The sequence below is a fragment of the Corythoichthys intestinalis genome, chromosome 14 (assembly GCF_030265065.1).
Source record: "Corythoichthys intestinalis isolate RoL2023-P3 chromosome 14, ASM3026506v1, whole genome shotgun sequence".
In the NCBI taxonomy this organism is placed as follows: domain Eukaryota; kingdom Metazoa; phylum Chordata; class Actinopteri; order Syngnathiformes; family Syngnathidae; genus Corythoichthys; species Corythoichthys intestinalis.
The window spans coordinates 31,717,965-31,733,703 of NC_080408.1; the positions used below are offsets into that span (position 1 = coordinate 31,717,965).

A 15,739-nucleotide genomic window follows, 5' to 3' on the forward strand; every position below is an offset into this window, starting at 1 on the left:
TGCACTTCTGCAATCGTCACTTTTTCTGTAACAAACTGACCCCGGCCCCTCATCAGAGAAGGGAAAAGTTATGTGGCCCTCACAGGAAAAAGTTTGGGGACCCCTGTTTTAACACATATTGCCAAAGGCAGAACAAAAACCTATCTGCCAATATATACCAATATTTTTTATTTCTATTAGATAAATGTTTCAGTAAAATGTTACACATTCTTGTGTATTTGCCACTTATTGCCACAATTAACATTGAGGCTTTGGGCCTCTTTAGATCTAGTTGTGAGTTTGTAAGGTTATGACTTCTGATTAAACAAACTCGATGCCAATCAAAACGTTTGTTCTTTTTCCCCAAATTAGAATCGATAAGAGAATCGATAAAGAATCGAATCGTTAAGCAATATCGATAATGGAATCGGAATCGTAAAAATTCTATCAATTCCCATCCCTAGTTAGTACAAGTTATAGAAATTTTATATTAAAACCCCTCTTAATGTTTTCGTTTTATTAAAATTTGTAAAATTTTCAATCAAAAAAGAAACTAGTAGCTCGCCATTGTTGATGTCAATAATTACACAATGTTCATAGTGCTTAAACCCATAAAATCAGTCACACCAAAGCGCCAGCAGAGGGAGACAAAAAACACAAGTAACAAGTGGACATGACACTGTGCTGTCATTTTAATCTGTGTGAGTGGGGCATGTGCGTTAATTGCGTCAAATATTTTAACGTGATTAATTAAGAAAATTAATTACTACCCGTTAACGCGATATTTTTGACAGCCCTAATTAATATCTATTTCTATAGCCGTCAATGTCAATAAATGAGATTAGGAACCTAAGAACTGCTTGAAATGACGCAAAATGTTCATAATATCTCCTCAAATGTAGAGAAACCCAATTTTCTCTAGATTACACGCAATGGTGTTTCATCCCCTTCAAACTCAACAGCCAAGTCAAACTGGTCAAGATTTGGGAATTTTATAGGACTCTTCCAAAAAAATTCAAAGTGGTGATCAACATACTGCTGGCAGGATGTGCGCGTATCAACAGGTTCTTGGAAATGAGACACAGGATGTGTGTGAGAACAAGCAGAATGTCGTGTTCTTATCAGCTGGGCAAAATTGTCACATTTCACGCTCATTTAGCTCACAATACAATTGCATGCTTTACATAACTGTATGGCATTCCATAACGAAGAAATTTATAGCATTTTTAGTCATTTCTGTTGAAAAAGATTATTTGAGATATGAGTGTTTTGAGTTAGGTCACAGATGAATTCCAGTTAAATCTCAAGGCACCACTTAATATCCTTTATTGTATTACAGCAACATTACATTTTTGGAGTCGAAAACAGTGAAGATGAAAGTATGTTAGCAGATGTTTTAGACGCAGCTGGAATAACTTTTTAGGGCCGCGAATGGAGGGATTTAGTGTGCATACTTATTCCACATTCTCACACTGAGAATTTCTTGTTCTTGGCCTTACGTGTTTTTCATACAGGTGGATTGATGGATGGATGGATGGATGGATGGATGGAACCTTTCAGCAGCATATGAGTGTTTTTCCTAGTGATGGTGAGATGAAGCCTCATGAGCCATTGAACCACTTGAGCCAATTGGTTCGAGAAAGGGTTAATTTCTCGAAGCTTCATGTGAGCACGGTAACACCCACTGGTTACACTGCTAGCCAAAAGTATTGGCACCCCTGCAATTCTGTCAGATAATGCTTAATCTCTCCCAGAAAATGATTGCAATTACAAATGCTTTAGTAGTAATATCTTCATTTATTTTGCTTGCAATAAAAAAAACACAAAAGGGAATAGAATTTTTTTTTTTTTTAATCATTATCATTTTACACAAAACTTCAAAAATGGGCTGGACAAAAGCATCGGCACCCTCAGCCTAATACGATGATTTTAATTTTTGATTTATTTGATTTTCATTCTGTTTTGTGTTTTTTTTTTCATTGCAAGTGAAATAAATGAAGATATTACTACCAAAGCATTTCTAATTGCAATCATTTTCTGGGAGGAATTGAAAATTATCTGACAGAGTTGCAGGGGTGCCAATACTTTTGGCCAGCAGTGTAAGTGTATGATCACAGTCAGTTGTCTCACAACCACATGAGTATTAACCGCATGGTATTTTGTGTGTGTGTCTATTAGGAAGGAATTAATTTACAAAATATTGTTTTACCAAATCATCTATGTACATAGAATATCACATGTGTATATACTAGTACAGTGATCCCTCACTTATTACTGTTAATGGGTTACTGTTAACCGACCACGTAAAGTGAAAAAACTGCGAAATAGGGTCACGCCCCCCACCCATTTTTAACATACATTTTTTAGTGTATATATATATATATACAGTATATATATACTTCGCAATATTTATGTAAAAAAAAAATGCTAACTGCCTGTTTTTTTGCTTTTAACCAAGAATTGAGACTGTTTTATGTTCATATCTATAAAGAATTCAGGGATATAATCATTTATTCATAAGAATTTTCTTCGTAAAAACCTCTTCGTTGTGATAAGGCGGCGCCACATTGGCTAGCAACACATTCGACATAATTACTTAAAATAAATGCTAACCGCCCGTTTTTAACCAAGAATCAAGACTTTCTTACGTTCATATCTATATAAAATTCAGGGATTTAAGCTTTTATTCACAAGAATTTTCAACATAAAAAGCTCTTTGTCTGTGTTTCCACTCGGTCAGCTTTGACGGCCCGTGTCCAGTCAATATATTATGAAGTCTATGCCCGAACTTAGTGAATTCATTTGGAAGAATGAACTCGCAGGCAGTAACACACGTACAAGAAGTTCCATCTTGGAATAAGCAATGCACATGAACTTCCAATTATTGGATGCCGGGCTCCGACCTTCCAGTCTGGGGTTTGCATGTTCTCCCTTCGTGAGTTTTCTCCAGTTTCTTCCTGGATCCCAAAAACATGCATGGTTGGCTGGTCGAAGTTTAACACTCGTCCCTTGTAATGAATGTGTGCGTGAATAGTTGTTTGTCTTGTTGTACCGTGCTATTGACTGACAAACAAATCAGGATGTACCCTACCGACTGTCCATAATTAGCTGGGAAAGGCTCCGGAGCCTGGATTGAGCCCTTGATCTCAGAATTGTGAGGAAGATGAGCTAACCACTCAAACACAGTGTCGCCCCTTACTTATGTTTAATTTTAGTTTCTCGAAGAAAAATCTATATTTTACAGTCTGATTTCTTGGAGATTTTTTTATTCTACACTGATATTCTTTTTAACATTTTTTTTCGGTGCGACAATGATATTTTGATTATTCTGAAACATACAGTGGGGCAAATAAGTATTTAGTCAACCACTAATTGTGCTATGTCTCCCACTTGAAAATATTAGAGAGGCCTGTAATTGTCAACATGGGTAAACCACAACCATGAGAGACAGAATGTGGGGAAAAAAAAAACAGAAACTCACATTGGTTGATTTTTAAAGAATTTATTTGCAAATCATGGTGGAAAATAAGTATTTGGTCAATACCAAAAGTTAATCTCAATACTTTGTTATGTACCCTTTGTTGGCAATACCGGAGGCCAAACGTTTTCTGTAACTCTTCACAAGCTTTTCACACACTGTTGCTGTTATTTTGGCCCATTCCTCCATGCAGATCTCCTCTAGAGCAGTGATGTTTTGGGGCTGTTGTTGGGCAACACGAACTTTCAACTCCCTCCACAGATTTTCTATGGGGTTGAGATCTGGAGACTGGCTAGGCCAGGACCTTGAAATGCTTATTACGAAGCCACTCCTTTGTTGCCCTGGCTGTGTGTTTGGGATCATTAGCCACGTTTACATGCTGACTTTTATTCATACCGATTCAAATCATTCCGAATGGATATTTCAGATCAGCTGTTTACATGTCACTTCATCTATTCCGATCCAGCGTTTACATGTGTCTGCCTTTATAACGAAAGGACGTTTGACAACTGCCATCTGACATGCGCATATTAATCAAAACAAAGCGTCACGTTCCAAAACATGGAGATCCATCGTCAGATCAGCTGCTGTTTTAACTTTTCGAGTGGAAACAAAACTTCAGAATGATACGCCGTTCATTTAAAAAGTTGTGCGTGTGCGCTGTGCGTGTGCTTGGAAGCCATGTTGCAAGTGACGTTACTTACGTCACCAAGTGACGTCACCACGTCAGTACGGAGCATGTGCAGAAAGAACGCAACCAGACACCATTCCGCTTCCCTGTTTACATGATATAATTTTACTTCTAATCGGTTTGGGAAAAGGAATATTCCACCCCTGTGAATCGGAATGAAATTCCATTCGGTTTGGGCCTGTTCATTCCGAATGAGGTGTTGATATGGAACACATTTATTCGGTTTGAACAAATATTCCAATTGTAATTGGAATATTTGGCTCCATGTAAACGTGGCAATTGTCATGCTGAAAGACCCAGCCACGTCTCATCTTCAATACCCTTGCTGATGGAAGGAGATTTTCACTCAAAATCTCTCAATACATGGCCCCATTCATTCTTTCCTTTACACAGATCAGTCGTCCTGGTCCCTTTGCAGAAAAACAGCCCCAAATCATGATGTTTCAACCCCCATGCGTCACAGTGGGTATGGTGTTCTTCGGATGTAATTCAATATTTTTTCTCCTCCAAACACGAGACCCTGTGTTTCTACCAAAAAGTTCTATTTTGGTTTCATCTGACCATAACACATTCTCCCAGTCCTCTTCTGGATCATTCAAATGCTCTCTAGCGAACCGCAGACAGGCCTGGACGTGTACTTTCTTCAGCAAGGAGACACGTCTGGCAGTGCAGGATTTGAGTCCCTGGCGGCGCATTGTGTTACTGATAGTAGCCTTTGTTACTGTGGTCCCAGCTCTCTGTAGGTCATTCACAAGGTGCCCCCGTGTGGTTCTGGGATTTTTGCTCACCGTCCTTGTTATCGTTTTGACGCCACGGGGTGAGATCTTGCATAGAGCCCCAGATCGAGGGAGATTATCAGTGGTCTTGTATGTCTTCCATTTTCTGATAATTGCTCCCACAGTTGATGTCTTTACACCAAGCGTTTTACCTATAGCAGATTCAGTCTTCCCAGCCTGGTGCAGGTCTACAATTTTGTCTCTGGTGTCCTTCGACAGCTCTTTGGTCTTGGTCATAGTGAAGTTTGGAGTGTGACTGACTGAGATTGTGGACAGGTGTCTCTTATACCAATAATGAGTTAAAACAGGTGCCATTAATACAGGTAACGAGTGATGCCTCGTTAGACCTTGTTAGAAGAAGTTAGACCTCTTTGACAGCCAGAAATCTTGCTTGTTTGTTGGTGACCAAATACTTATTTTCCACTCTAATTTGGAAATAAATTCTTTAAAAATCAAACAATGTGAGTTTCTGTTTTTTTTTTTTCCACATTCTGTCTCTCATGGTTAAGGTTTACCCATGTTGACAATTACAGGCCTCTCTAATCATATCAAGTAGGAGAACTTGCACAATTGGTGGTTGACTAAATACTTATTTGCCCCACTGTATTTATTCTGTCGCACTGTCTTCCATAGAACCCCTGACTCAAACAGCGTTTCTCAGCGATAATTTTTCACCAAAAATGAAAAACAGATCTTTGCTCGTTTGGCAAAATGAGTAAAACTCTTGGTTCTAGTAGGTGTTGAAAAGCACTTGATTCCATGTCATTGGTAGCATCCGTGAGAGTTTTGAAGAGGCTGAGGGATGTTATGGAAAGCCCATTGCAGGATGCCATCCAAGGAGGCCTACGGAAACACACACACACATATGCGGATGACATCATGCGATGAACACGCACAGAATGACTTGGCCGACCGACTCGAGTTTGCTAAATTCATCATGTTAGTGCACGTCGGGTTCGGTTTCCATTGTTTTGGGTCAGAGCGCAGTCAACGCCAATTGGATTAAGGGAACTTGTAATTGAATTGCGGCTTTTTGAATAACAGTGAAGCCTATGTTTGATTACTTAAAAACTTATAGTTTAACAAGAATTTCAAAAAGTGCATAATGTAATGGAATGCAGTGACGCAATGCTCCACAACACATCTGACTCCAATCTGTGCAGCTTTTTCCCTCTGGTTACATATTAGACATACTACATCACGTGTGTAAATGAGCGCTACTCACGTCTCCCAGGATGGAGTCTAATATGTCGGTATGCGTGGCTGAGCGCTGTTCACGGCCATGTGAGTTGTGGACCATTTCGGGAAGCTGAAAAACAGCAACAACCAAAGTCTTGAAACTGCCCCCTCTTTTAACGCCAATTGTCGGACTGACAATCAAACTGACATCAGTTGGCGCTGTAAGAAAAATCTGGCTGTGATTTGGGAGCAATGCAGAGCAGGAGCATTGGTATGCACCAAAAATTGACACTTCAACCCAAAATGATTCACTCTCTGTAAAACTCTAGAGATTGCTCTTGGAGACATTTTGTGTGTCCTTTTTATTATAATAGACATGTCCTCTCAGCGAGTCAGGGGTTAGAGGTTCAAATTTTCTACCTTTCAAGAGTGAGTACAAATTGGTTGTCCAAACAAAAATGGTTGACTTCCTGTTCAATTCTTGGCATTGGATCTCGAGATTTTTGGGGCATCCCGTTATTAAGACATGCCCACCTACTTTCCTTTTGACCGGTAAAACTGATATCAAAAGGCAAACTGTTTTCTGACTATTCAGGGACCCACATATTACAATTTACTTGATCTGTAATATTTAAAAAAATCCTCAATTTTATGGTGAATTTCATTACACATCAAGACTTTGTTTCAAACAGGGGCAATATCCCGAAATATGAGGATTCGGGCGCTGATTGAAAACTAGCAAAGTAAGGGTTATTATGTTAGTATAAATTAGCATATTAGTTAGTATACAGTGTAAGTGAGTGTGAATTTGGATATACAGTGGTACCACACTATTCGATCGCTTCGACACACGATCTTTTCGACATCCGACGTAAAATTTGACACGCCATTTGTTTCTACATCCGACGACATGCTCGAAATGTGACGATTTTTGACAGCGCTGCAGTTTCTTTGTTTTGCCAGAAGACGGACACACGGCTCATTTTCTTGTGAGAGAAGTCAACACTGGATCAAAAAGGTTAGCGCAGGTGGAGAAAAAAAAAAACAAAAGGTGACGCTTACCATTGAAATGAAAATGTGAATAATAGCAAAATATGAGCATGGTGTGTGCATCCATGAACTGGGTAGACAATAGGGCCCTAGAATGTCGATCTCCGTTCGCCAGTCTTTATAAGTTAAGGTGACAATTCTTAAAACATTGCCAAAGAAATCGCCAGCTTGGTCAGGTTTCTAATCATTTATTCCATCAACTCGCCTTGTGTCCACTGCTGTTGACGCCAGGATCAAAACAGAAAGTAAAATAGCACGCTCCCTTGCTCAACGTCACGTCAGCCCCGCGGTGCGTTCAGGTACAGCAAAAAAAGTCTGCCACATTACAACCCGATTCGTTACATTATTACATGGAATTATTATTATTGCTATTATTATATTATTGTCATTCTGATTTTTATTCATAATTTATTTGTTTTGCTCTTTGTAATTGCTATTTGCAATAGTAACAGCAGTATTTATTAAGGATTTAGTGTAGGTTTTTGGGCTGTGGAACGAATTAATGGAATTATAATGTATTCTTATGGGAAAATTCTACTCCACATACGACCATTTCGACTTACAAACAAGGTCCGGGAACGAAATAACTTAGTATGTAGAGGTACCACTGTACAGTGATCCCTCGTGCTTCAAACATCGAACCCTCAGTCCTTCGCAATTTTTTTTTTCAATTACGAAAAATAATAAATAAATACAGATGAGCTGTCCCGAGCCGATCGCGTAGTCTCACTCGCACTCACTCCCTCTCCCTGCTCTTTGTTGCTCAGGCAGTGCACTGGAGTTGCTTATTAAAGTTAACGATGATTGCTACAGATGCCTGGAACCCGAAGCTTCAAAGCGCCGAAGGCGTCAATCATCGTTGAACTTGTTAAACAGTTGCTGTGGCAACTCATGGTGTGTAAGTGAGCAGCGTGAGTGGATTTGAGTGGACTCACTCAATGAAGCATTTAATAAAGAGAATCATTTTTACACTTTATTCTTGTTTAATAATAATTCGGTGGGGCAGTAACATGTTTAAAACTTATAATTATTACATTTGAAGAACTTAAAATCCATTTATTAAAATATATGCATACATAAAAGTTTTTTTTTTTTTTTTTTTTTTTTTAATACTTTGGGAAAAAAAAGTGAATAAGATGTTTTATATGTCTCTTTCCAATGCTAAATCTGAATAAATACATTGAACCCACACAATTTTTTTTTTTTTGTGGTGAGGGGGCACTACTTATGCGGTTTTTCAATTAACGCGGCAGGTTCTGGTCACCATTAACCGTGAAAAACGAGGGATCACTGTAGACCATTATTGCATAAGCCTTCTTCTTTCTTACTTTTATAAAAATAATTGTAGTTTATTAGTTTAACTCCCGGCTACCTAGATGATACTCACCTCGCTCAAATTCCTGAAACCAATTATGACCGCACTTTTCAAAATCATTCTATTTAGCAAAATACATGCTCTGTTTCCGAGGAAAACCATAATTGATCCAAATATCCACATTAAGCTCTTAACTAGAACTGGAATTAGCCAACTCTCAATTCTCATTATATTTCATACATTTGAACCAGCAAAACTGAGTTTTGTGTGTGTAAGTGCGTGTTTACCTCTTCGGCAGACGCTGTAGAGGCTGAGGACAGCAAGGGGAAGAATGACATGTCTATGCTGGAAGTGTTGCAGTTTTTCTGCGGAGGCTACAAATGGAGTACAACCCAGGAGTTTTGAGTTATTGGTAAAAGTTGTCCAAAAATATAGAGTATTATAATTGAGAAACACCAAAAGTGTGAGAATGAAGGCTGATCAACACATATGACCTCGAGCACTCTGTTTGCACCTCACAATCAAGGTTTGGGGCAATTCACTCCAGTGAGACGGTCCTCACAAGAGTAACTAAAGATCTTTTATCAGTGTTTGACTCTGACGCTTAATCCATGTTTCTGCTGTTTGAACTTTCGACACTATCAATGACAATTTATTGCTAGATCACCTTTAAACATATTTTGGAATTACAAGCTTGGTGCTTTCGTGATTTTAATATTATCTCTCGGATAGGAACCACTGTGTAATTCACCGAATTCTTGAGCTCTGAATATTTTTATGTCGCTTGCGGAGTTCCACAGGGATCAGTATTTGGCCCTTTATTAGGAGTGCAACAGTTTGCGGTTCAAAGCCGAACCGTACGGTTCTTGCCTGGCATGGCCAGACTGTTCTCCCTGTATTTTTCAAACACTGAGAGAAAAGTCTGGGAACCAGCCCATTAACGGCCTCTCGAGCAGGTACAAAATCAATCGACAAATCACATTCGTTTTTTTGCGTGACGTGTTCTTAACAAGCAACGTCACTCTTGCGCGTCGGAAGTCGTCTCCACAACAACAACACAGATGGTGAACAGGAGAGCCGAGAATATGTTCCAATCCACGGTAAAATCAGTTTTAAATTACCAAAAACACATCGACACGAGTCATTGACAACAGTCTGTCTCGCGCTAGCCATGTTGAATAAACTCCGCTCTCCTCGTATGTTTACTTCCGCGCGCAAGTCCCTCGTCCTGCCCTCGTCGTTTTATTAACGTCACGTCTGCCCGTCGCTGATTGGTCCACTCCGCTGTCTGTTTGCTTGGGCTTGCTCCACCCTGGAAATTGTATCTGCTGAATGGTGGCCAGACTCAATCGCTGGAACAGCGGTGAGTCTGGTGTACCAGGCAATACGGTCCGCCCTGTACGGCTCAATACGCCTTTATGAACCGCGCCTTTTCGGTTTTGCAATTAAATTATTCCGAACACTAGTGGAATGAATTGGTCGAGCTCTGTGTGCCTGTGTGTGACGTGAAGCACAGTTGTGAAGAATTTCCCGCCCCGCCGCAAGTAAATGTTCGATCGCTGTCAAGCACCTGTGTAATAGAAGCCGAGTAACGCCCTCTCTTGTTTACGAAATAAAGTGAAACAAGAAAGAAAACAAAAACCTGTGGTGAGCGGAGGAGTGGAGAGACCGAATATTGAAGGAAGCACTGGCTTCTTTCAAATCTGCGGTGTGGCAACATTTCGGTTTCCCCCTGGACTACAATGCGGAGGGAGAGAAAATATTGAGAAAAAAATAAAAATAAAAATACAAATTTGCAAGCATTGCTCAGCGTTTGTTCCCTATGATAATGGCAACACTTATAACATGACTCCGGCACCTCAGCCGGCATCACCCACAGATATCACTTTCTCAGAGCAGGACAACCCCGGAGATGACACCAGTGAAAACACATGGCGGGCTTCGTTAATTTATTTGCAACGCTTGACCTGCGTTACATTGTTCCCTCGTGGACATATTTCTCCAACAACGTATTCCCCGACATTTATGAAATGTCGAAGCCATCGAAGATGACTTCACTAAAGCACATAGTTTCGCCGTGACCACTGATAGTTGGACGTCCCGTGCTACAGAGCGCTACTACCTAACTGTGACGGTCCACTATAATTCATACCTGTCAAGTTGTACAGTCTCGGTGTAATTTGTACAAGTGAGCACTGATTTTTAAATGTGTACGCCGTACGTTACGTTCAAAATCTGTACGTATTTCGTGCATTATGTTTTTTTTTCCTCCGTTCGTTAATACGTTGGTTGAATGACGCGAGAAAAGTCAGAGACACGGAGAGGGAAGAATGTTTGTTGTGATGATGTAGCAAACGCGATGCTAGGCGAGGTGGCTCCAATATTTCCTGACAGTAGCCGACAGCCTACAACCTACGCCTAGATATCTCATGCATATAGTTATTAGTTAGTAGTAAACAGCGTTAGTAAACAGCCACCATTTTGGAACAGTAAACTTCTCAGATAGGCTCTGTTGTAGTGAACCTTCCTAGTGAACCTAAGTAATTTTTTATCTAAAATACTCTTGAATCGGCAAAATCTTGACTTGAGTCTATCTTTAAAGGGCAACTGAAGACCTTTCCGGATTTTGGTGTAATTTTACGAATATAAACTTTGGACGAGTTCGTCAAAACAAGCATGACATTATCAACATGTAATTGCAAGGATAATTTGCGTTTTTTGTTTGTTTTTTTTGCACTCCGTTAATGGTCCCTTCGCAAACCCGGAAGTGTGACGTAGGCAACAGAACACTACCCACAGCTAGCACAGCAGCAACAACGATGTCAGTGATGTTTCCACCGTAGGTAACCATTCAGGATCGCTCTTTCGTGACGCTACCGATGGCAAAGGCTCCCAGGAAAGATGAACTACAATTAATCCCTACATGTTTTAACCTGAGACGTCAGATGACGGCGATTTACTTGACACAGCAGATGGCGTCATGACGCCAATTGACAGCTTGACACTTCACGAACGGGAGAGCGAGTGGTAAGCCTAAATCCAGCATCGTGATTTTTTTATTAGAGAGAATGCGATTACATGGCTGTATATTTTTCCACGCTCTCCACATAGCTAAAACTGGATATTAGGTAATGGGACAACTCCTACTGATCTAAGTATGGTAAAGCTAGCCCAAATGTGGCTAAATGAATGATATGTTATTGATTTTTAAAAATAAATGACAAAACGATTTTATTTTCCAGGTATTGCTGTAAACCGTCAAGTAATTACCCTTCCAAGAGTATACCTGTGTCGTCAGGAGATCCCAGACGTGAGAGCCAAACTTGAGGAGGCTGAAGCACCGACAGAAAAATAAAACCATAAATTGTAAACAACATTGACACATTTTGCTGACTGTTTAATGTATTCTATTGGTACATAATATATTGTATCTATATTCCATTCTGAAAAAAATTCAATAGGCCACAATAATAAATGATACCAGATTTATGTTGTATCAGCATCAGCTTTCGCTGTCAGATTGTGACACAACATATAAGCTAAGTTGTACCAAACACACAATGGCACACATCAAATAACATAAATTTAGTGAGCAACACAAAGTTAGGATCAGTGTTGTTAATAACGGCGTTACAATATAACGGCGTTATTAACGGTGTTATTTTTTTCAGTAGTGGGTAATCTAATTAATTACTTTTCTCATCTTGGCAACGCCGTTACCGTTACTGAGGACGGAAAGGCATGCGTTATAATGCGTTACTATATTGGTCAAAAATCTGAGGGAGACGGACTCACCTAGACGACAGAGCAGAGCAGGAGTTGGGAGGAGGCAAGAAAGTTGTGACGCCGAGCAAACGCGATGCTAGGTAGCTCCAATAATACATGTTGTAGCCGATAGCCTACAAACTACGCCCGCATGTTATGGTAGATATGGTAGACATGGTAGATAACACATGTACTGTGATATAGATATAGATATAACTAGATGCAAAATGACAGACATGGCACTAAATGCGTTAGTAGACAGCCGCCATCTTAAAGCAGTAGACTTTTTAGGACGGCTCTGTTGTAGAGAACCTTCCTAGCGAACCTAAGTAACTTTTTATCTAAAATACTTCTAAATCGGCAAAATCTTGACTTGAATCTATCTTTAAATGATGAAACAGTTTTAAAACTTTCATATGTCGAAAGTGAAGAGAAGGGAACTAATGCAATAATGGGAGCAATTTTAACAACTTTTAACAGTTGATTCAGGGTAAAGGTTCAATTAGGGTAAAGAATTGGGCTCGGGCCAATTGTACCATAACCTTCACAAAAAACTTCACATAGTGTGGCCAATGTTTTTTTGTTTTTTTTTTGAGGGGAAAAAAAAAAAAAAGAAGTAATTATCACCAATTACTTTGCCAAGTAACTAATTACTCTTACATTCAGGTAATTGAGTTACTAACGCAATTACTTTTTGGGAGAAGTAATTTGTAACTATAATTAATTACTTTTTTTCAGTAAGATTAACAACACTGGTTAGGATAGCAACGGACTAGCGCAACATTGAAAAATGAAAGTGGCAGTGGGAAATATGTATTTACTCTTTTCTGTAGCATTAAGTGTTCTCTATACAAAGATAATGCATTATCATTAAAAAGTGATGGTAAATTTTTCTTTTAAAAATGTGTACTGTATATATGACTAGTTTATGATTTCATCTCATCAAAATTTGCTATATTTATTTCTCCAAAGTCATCATCATCTGATGTCGCAGACGGAAGAAATTCAGCATCTGGCTGGCCTCATAGGATCTCTTCAGTCGTCATTGCTGGACACCGCATCACTTGGGTCATCATATGACTCGACCCACTCTCTCTTGATTTTGGGAAACTGGGTGGCGACTGACTTGCAATGCTTTTTTCATCGTGTTGAGGGTTTCCGCCGCTGAATTTTTTATGTTTGGCTTCCTGGAGAAAAAAAAAAAAATCACAGCAGCATGAAAATATTGGATGAACCCTAATTTTGATTTAATATTAATATCTTGGTGATCAAATAATAATGCCCCAGTCAAAGCAGCATCTATTTGATGCTATTGTTCCCTCTTCGAATAGGAAGACCTTGATGTTCAAGTATAATAGTTATTATTTTATTGAGATGTATTTGATACATTAGGGCCTGACAGAGGATTGTTTAATATATCGGCTTTATATTTACCCTATGACAGGCCAAAAAACAACGAACCAAGGACCTATTTGGTGCTGGGAACATTTGAATTTACATAATACCTATTGATATAGTCATAAAATCACATGAGTAGACCTGTCAGCAAACCTATCTACTTATGACAGGGCAACAGCAACAGCAAAAAATGTCGCACTTCAACAAACAGGCAGTAGGAGTCCACCTCGTTTATCAACAAAAGTGCATTACATTTTAGAATCATAAAAGCCATTAAGGATCTCTACTTACGTGTTTGTAAAACCAAGGTTGCATTGTTGTAGGTTTTCAAAGCTGTTGTGGCTGAAATGATGAAAACAATGAGCCGATTGGGGACCTGTATGCATGCTCACAAAAACGGTCCAAACCTTTGCAGGAGAAGTTTTTTTGGACCACTCCTAGAGTCTCGAGTCTTCCTGTGAGTAATTCATCGCTACACATCGAGATGGCATGACGAATCCCGCGAGTAAAACCCAGAAAATGTTTGCAATATATGGCGAGGATAGCGTGGTGCTATATTTCCGTGTTCAGAGTGGTGGCGAGGCTTCGTGGAAGTTACGTCATGAGGTAGCGGTCGGCAGGAAGGCGCGTCCCTCGTTGCTATGGTGTTGCTATGGCCATAACTCAAAAACTACGCGGTCAATTATTATTATTATTATTTTTAATGTGACTTTTTGAGACAGCGAATGATGCATTTAATACAATTCAACTGAGTAAAACACTCAAGAGCGAAATCCGAAAAGCTCTTCAGTTGCCCTTTAAAGATTTGATCCATTTTATGTTGCATTGCCCTTTTTTGTCGCATCAATTAAACAACCCTTTTTTTTAATTAATTTTTTTTTTTTTATTTGCTGGTCCAGAAAACATGCACATTTGAACTAATCAGAGCTAACTATCTCCGCTGATCACATGTAAGTATGTCAGCCAATTGAACGGATAAATGAGTCCAGTCATTTTGCCTTGCTGCATGCATTCGCACATTGACGTGACTCATCATCGTCAGACTCAGATAACTGCAGCAGCTGGAGAAACCTCCATGCCGTCCGTGGAAAAAAAAAATATATATATATTTGTGGAAACGGATTATGCTACACAAGCACTTTATTATGCTTGTTTTTAACACTTGTGTATGTAGATCTGATGTTGGTAGATTTTTTTTCTTGGAGATGAAATGCATGTGTAGCAGCTTAGCATGTTTGTTTTTTCATAGCGTTTTGACAGTTGCCGTCATATTTTTGGAATCAAAGCACAGTGTACCTGAACAGCATTCTGAATCTTATACCGGAACTGCGTTCTGGCCCTGAATCTTATACCAGAACTGCGTTCCTGACCGTTCTGGCCCACTTTCACCCCTGGTTATGTTGCTTGCGGAGTTCCACAGGGATCAGTATTTGGCCCTTTATTATCCGTCCTTTGTTCTTTATGCACAAATTATGATTATTTTCCCCCCTTACGCCATTGACTGCCGTTGATGGAGCTAGATGTTCAATCCAGTCATTCTCTCAGTCAAAATGGATTGGACGTCTAGCGCTGTCAATGGCACTCAAACATTGGTACTCACAGCAAGTTTTCCTGGTTTACTGTATATGAATTGGAGTCTATCGGATTAATGACATGCAAGGAGTTAAATACAACAAAGGGAAAAAAACGTATTCAATTTTAGAGTGTTACTTGTAGCCATAATCAGTGTGTATGTCCTAATCATCGAAGAAAGGCTCCTTACATGCAAAGGTTGTTGGCTTTTGTGGTCTTTCCTTCTGCTGCCACTGCAGCCCTCACATTGCCAAGAACCACTGTGGGTACAAAAGTGCATCATTATTAACTCATTCACTGCCACTGATGGTAATTAACGCCCAATCCATTTAAACTCCCAGTTCAAATAGACCTGGGGATGGACGCGAGAGGGGGGTCCAGGCAGCTTAGGTGAAAAGCTCGGGGACACTCGTCGCAACAGATCAACTCGCCGCCATCTTTGCATGCGGCGCACTCGTCATCGTTACGGTGACTCTACATGCACACAGGTACAAGTATAACAGTAATGTAAAGAAAACTAGTGCGTGGTGACTGTA

General features: G+C 39.6%; 1 protein-coding gene across 1 annotated transcript in view; it reads right to left on the bottom strand.

The window, feature by feature from the left end:
- Positions 1 to 5,578: 5,578 nt before the first annotated feature.
- Positions 5,579 to 15,739, bottom strand: part of aire (autoimmune regulator) — a 28,572-nt gene continuing 18,411 nt past the window's right edge. Inside the window, exons 7-11 of the mRNA XM_057857583.1 lie at positions 15,556 to 15,677; positions 15,394 to 15,463; positions 8,756 to 8,778; positions 6,150 to 6,273; positions 5,579 to 5,767 (exon numbers count right to left, since the gene is read on the bottom strand). Coding sequence (XP_057713566.1) covers positions 5,687 to 5,767; positions 6,150 to 6,273; positions 8,756 to 8,778; positions 15,394 to 15,463; positions 15,556 to 15,677 — 420 coding nt within the window. The 3' untranslated portion in view covers positions 5,579 to 5,686. The remainder of the gene's footprint in view (positions 5,768 to 6,149; positions 6,274 to 8,755; positions 8,779 to 15,393; positions 15,464 to 15,555; positions 15,678 to 15,739) is intronic.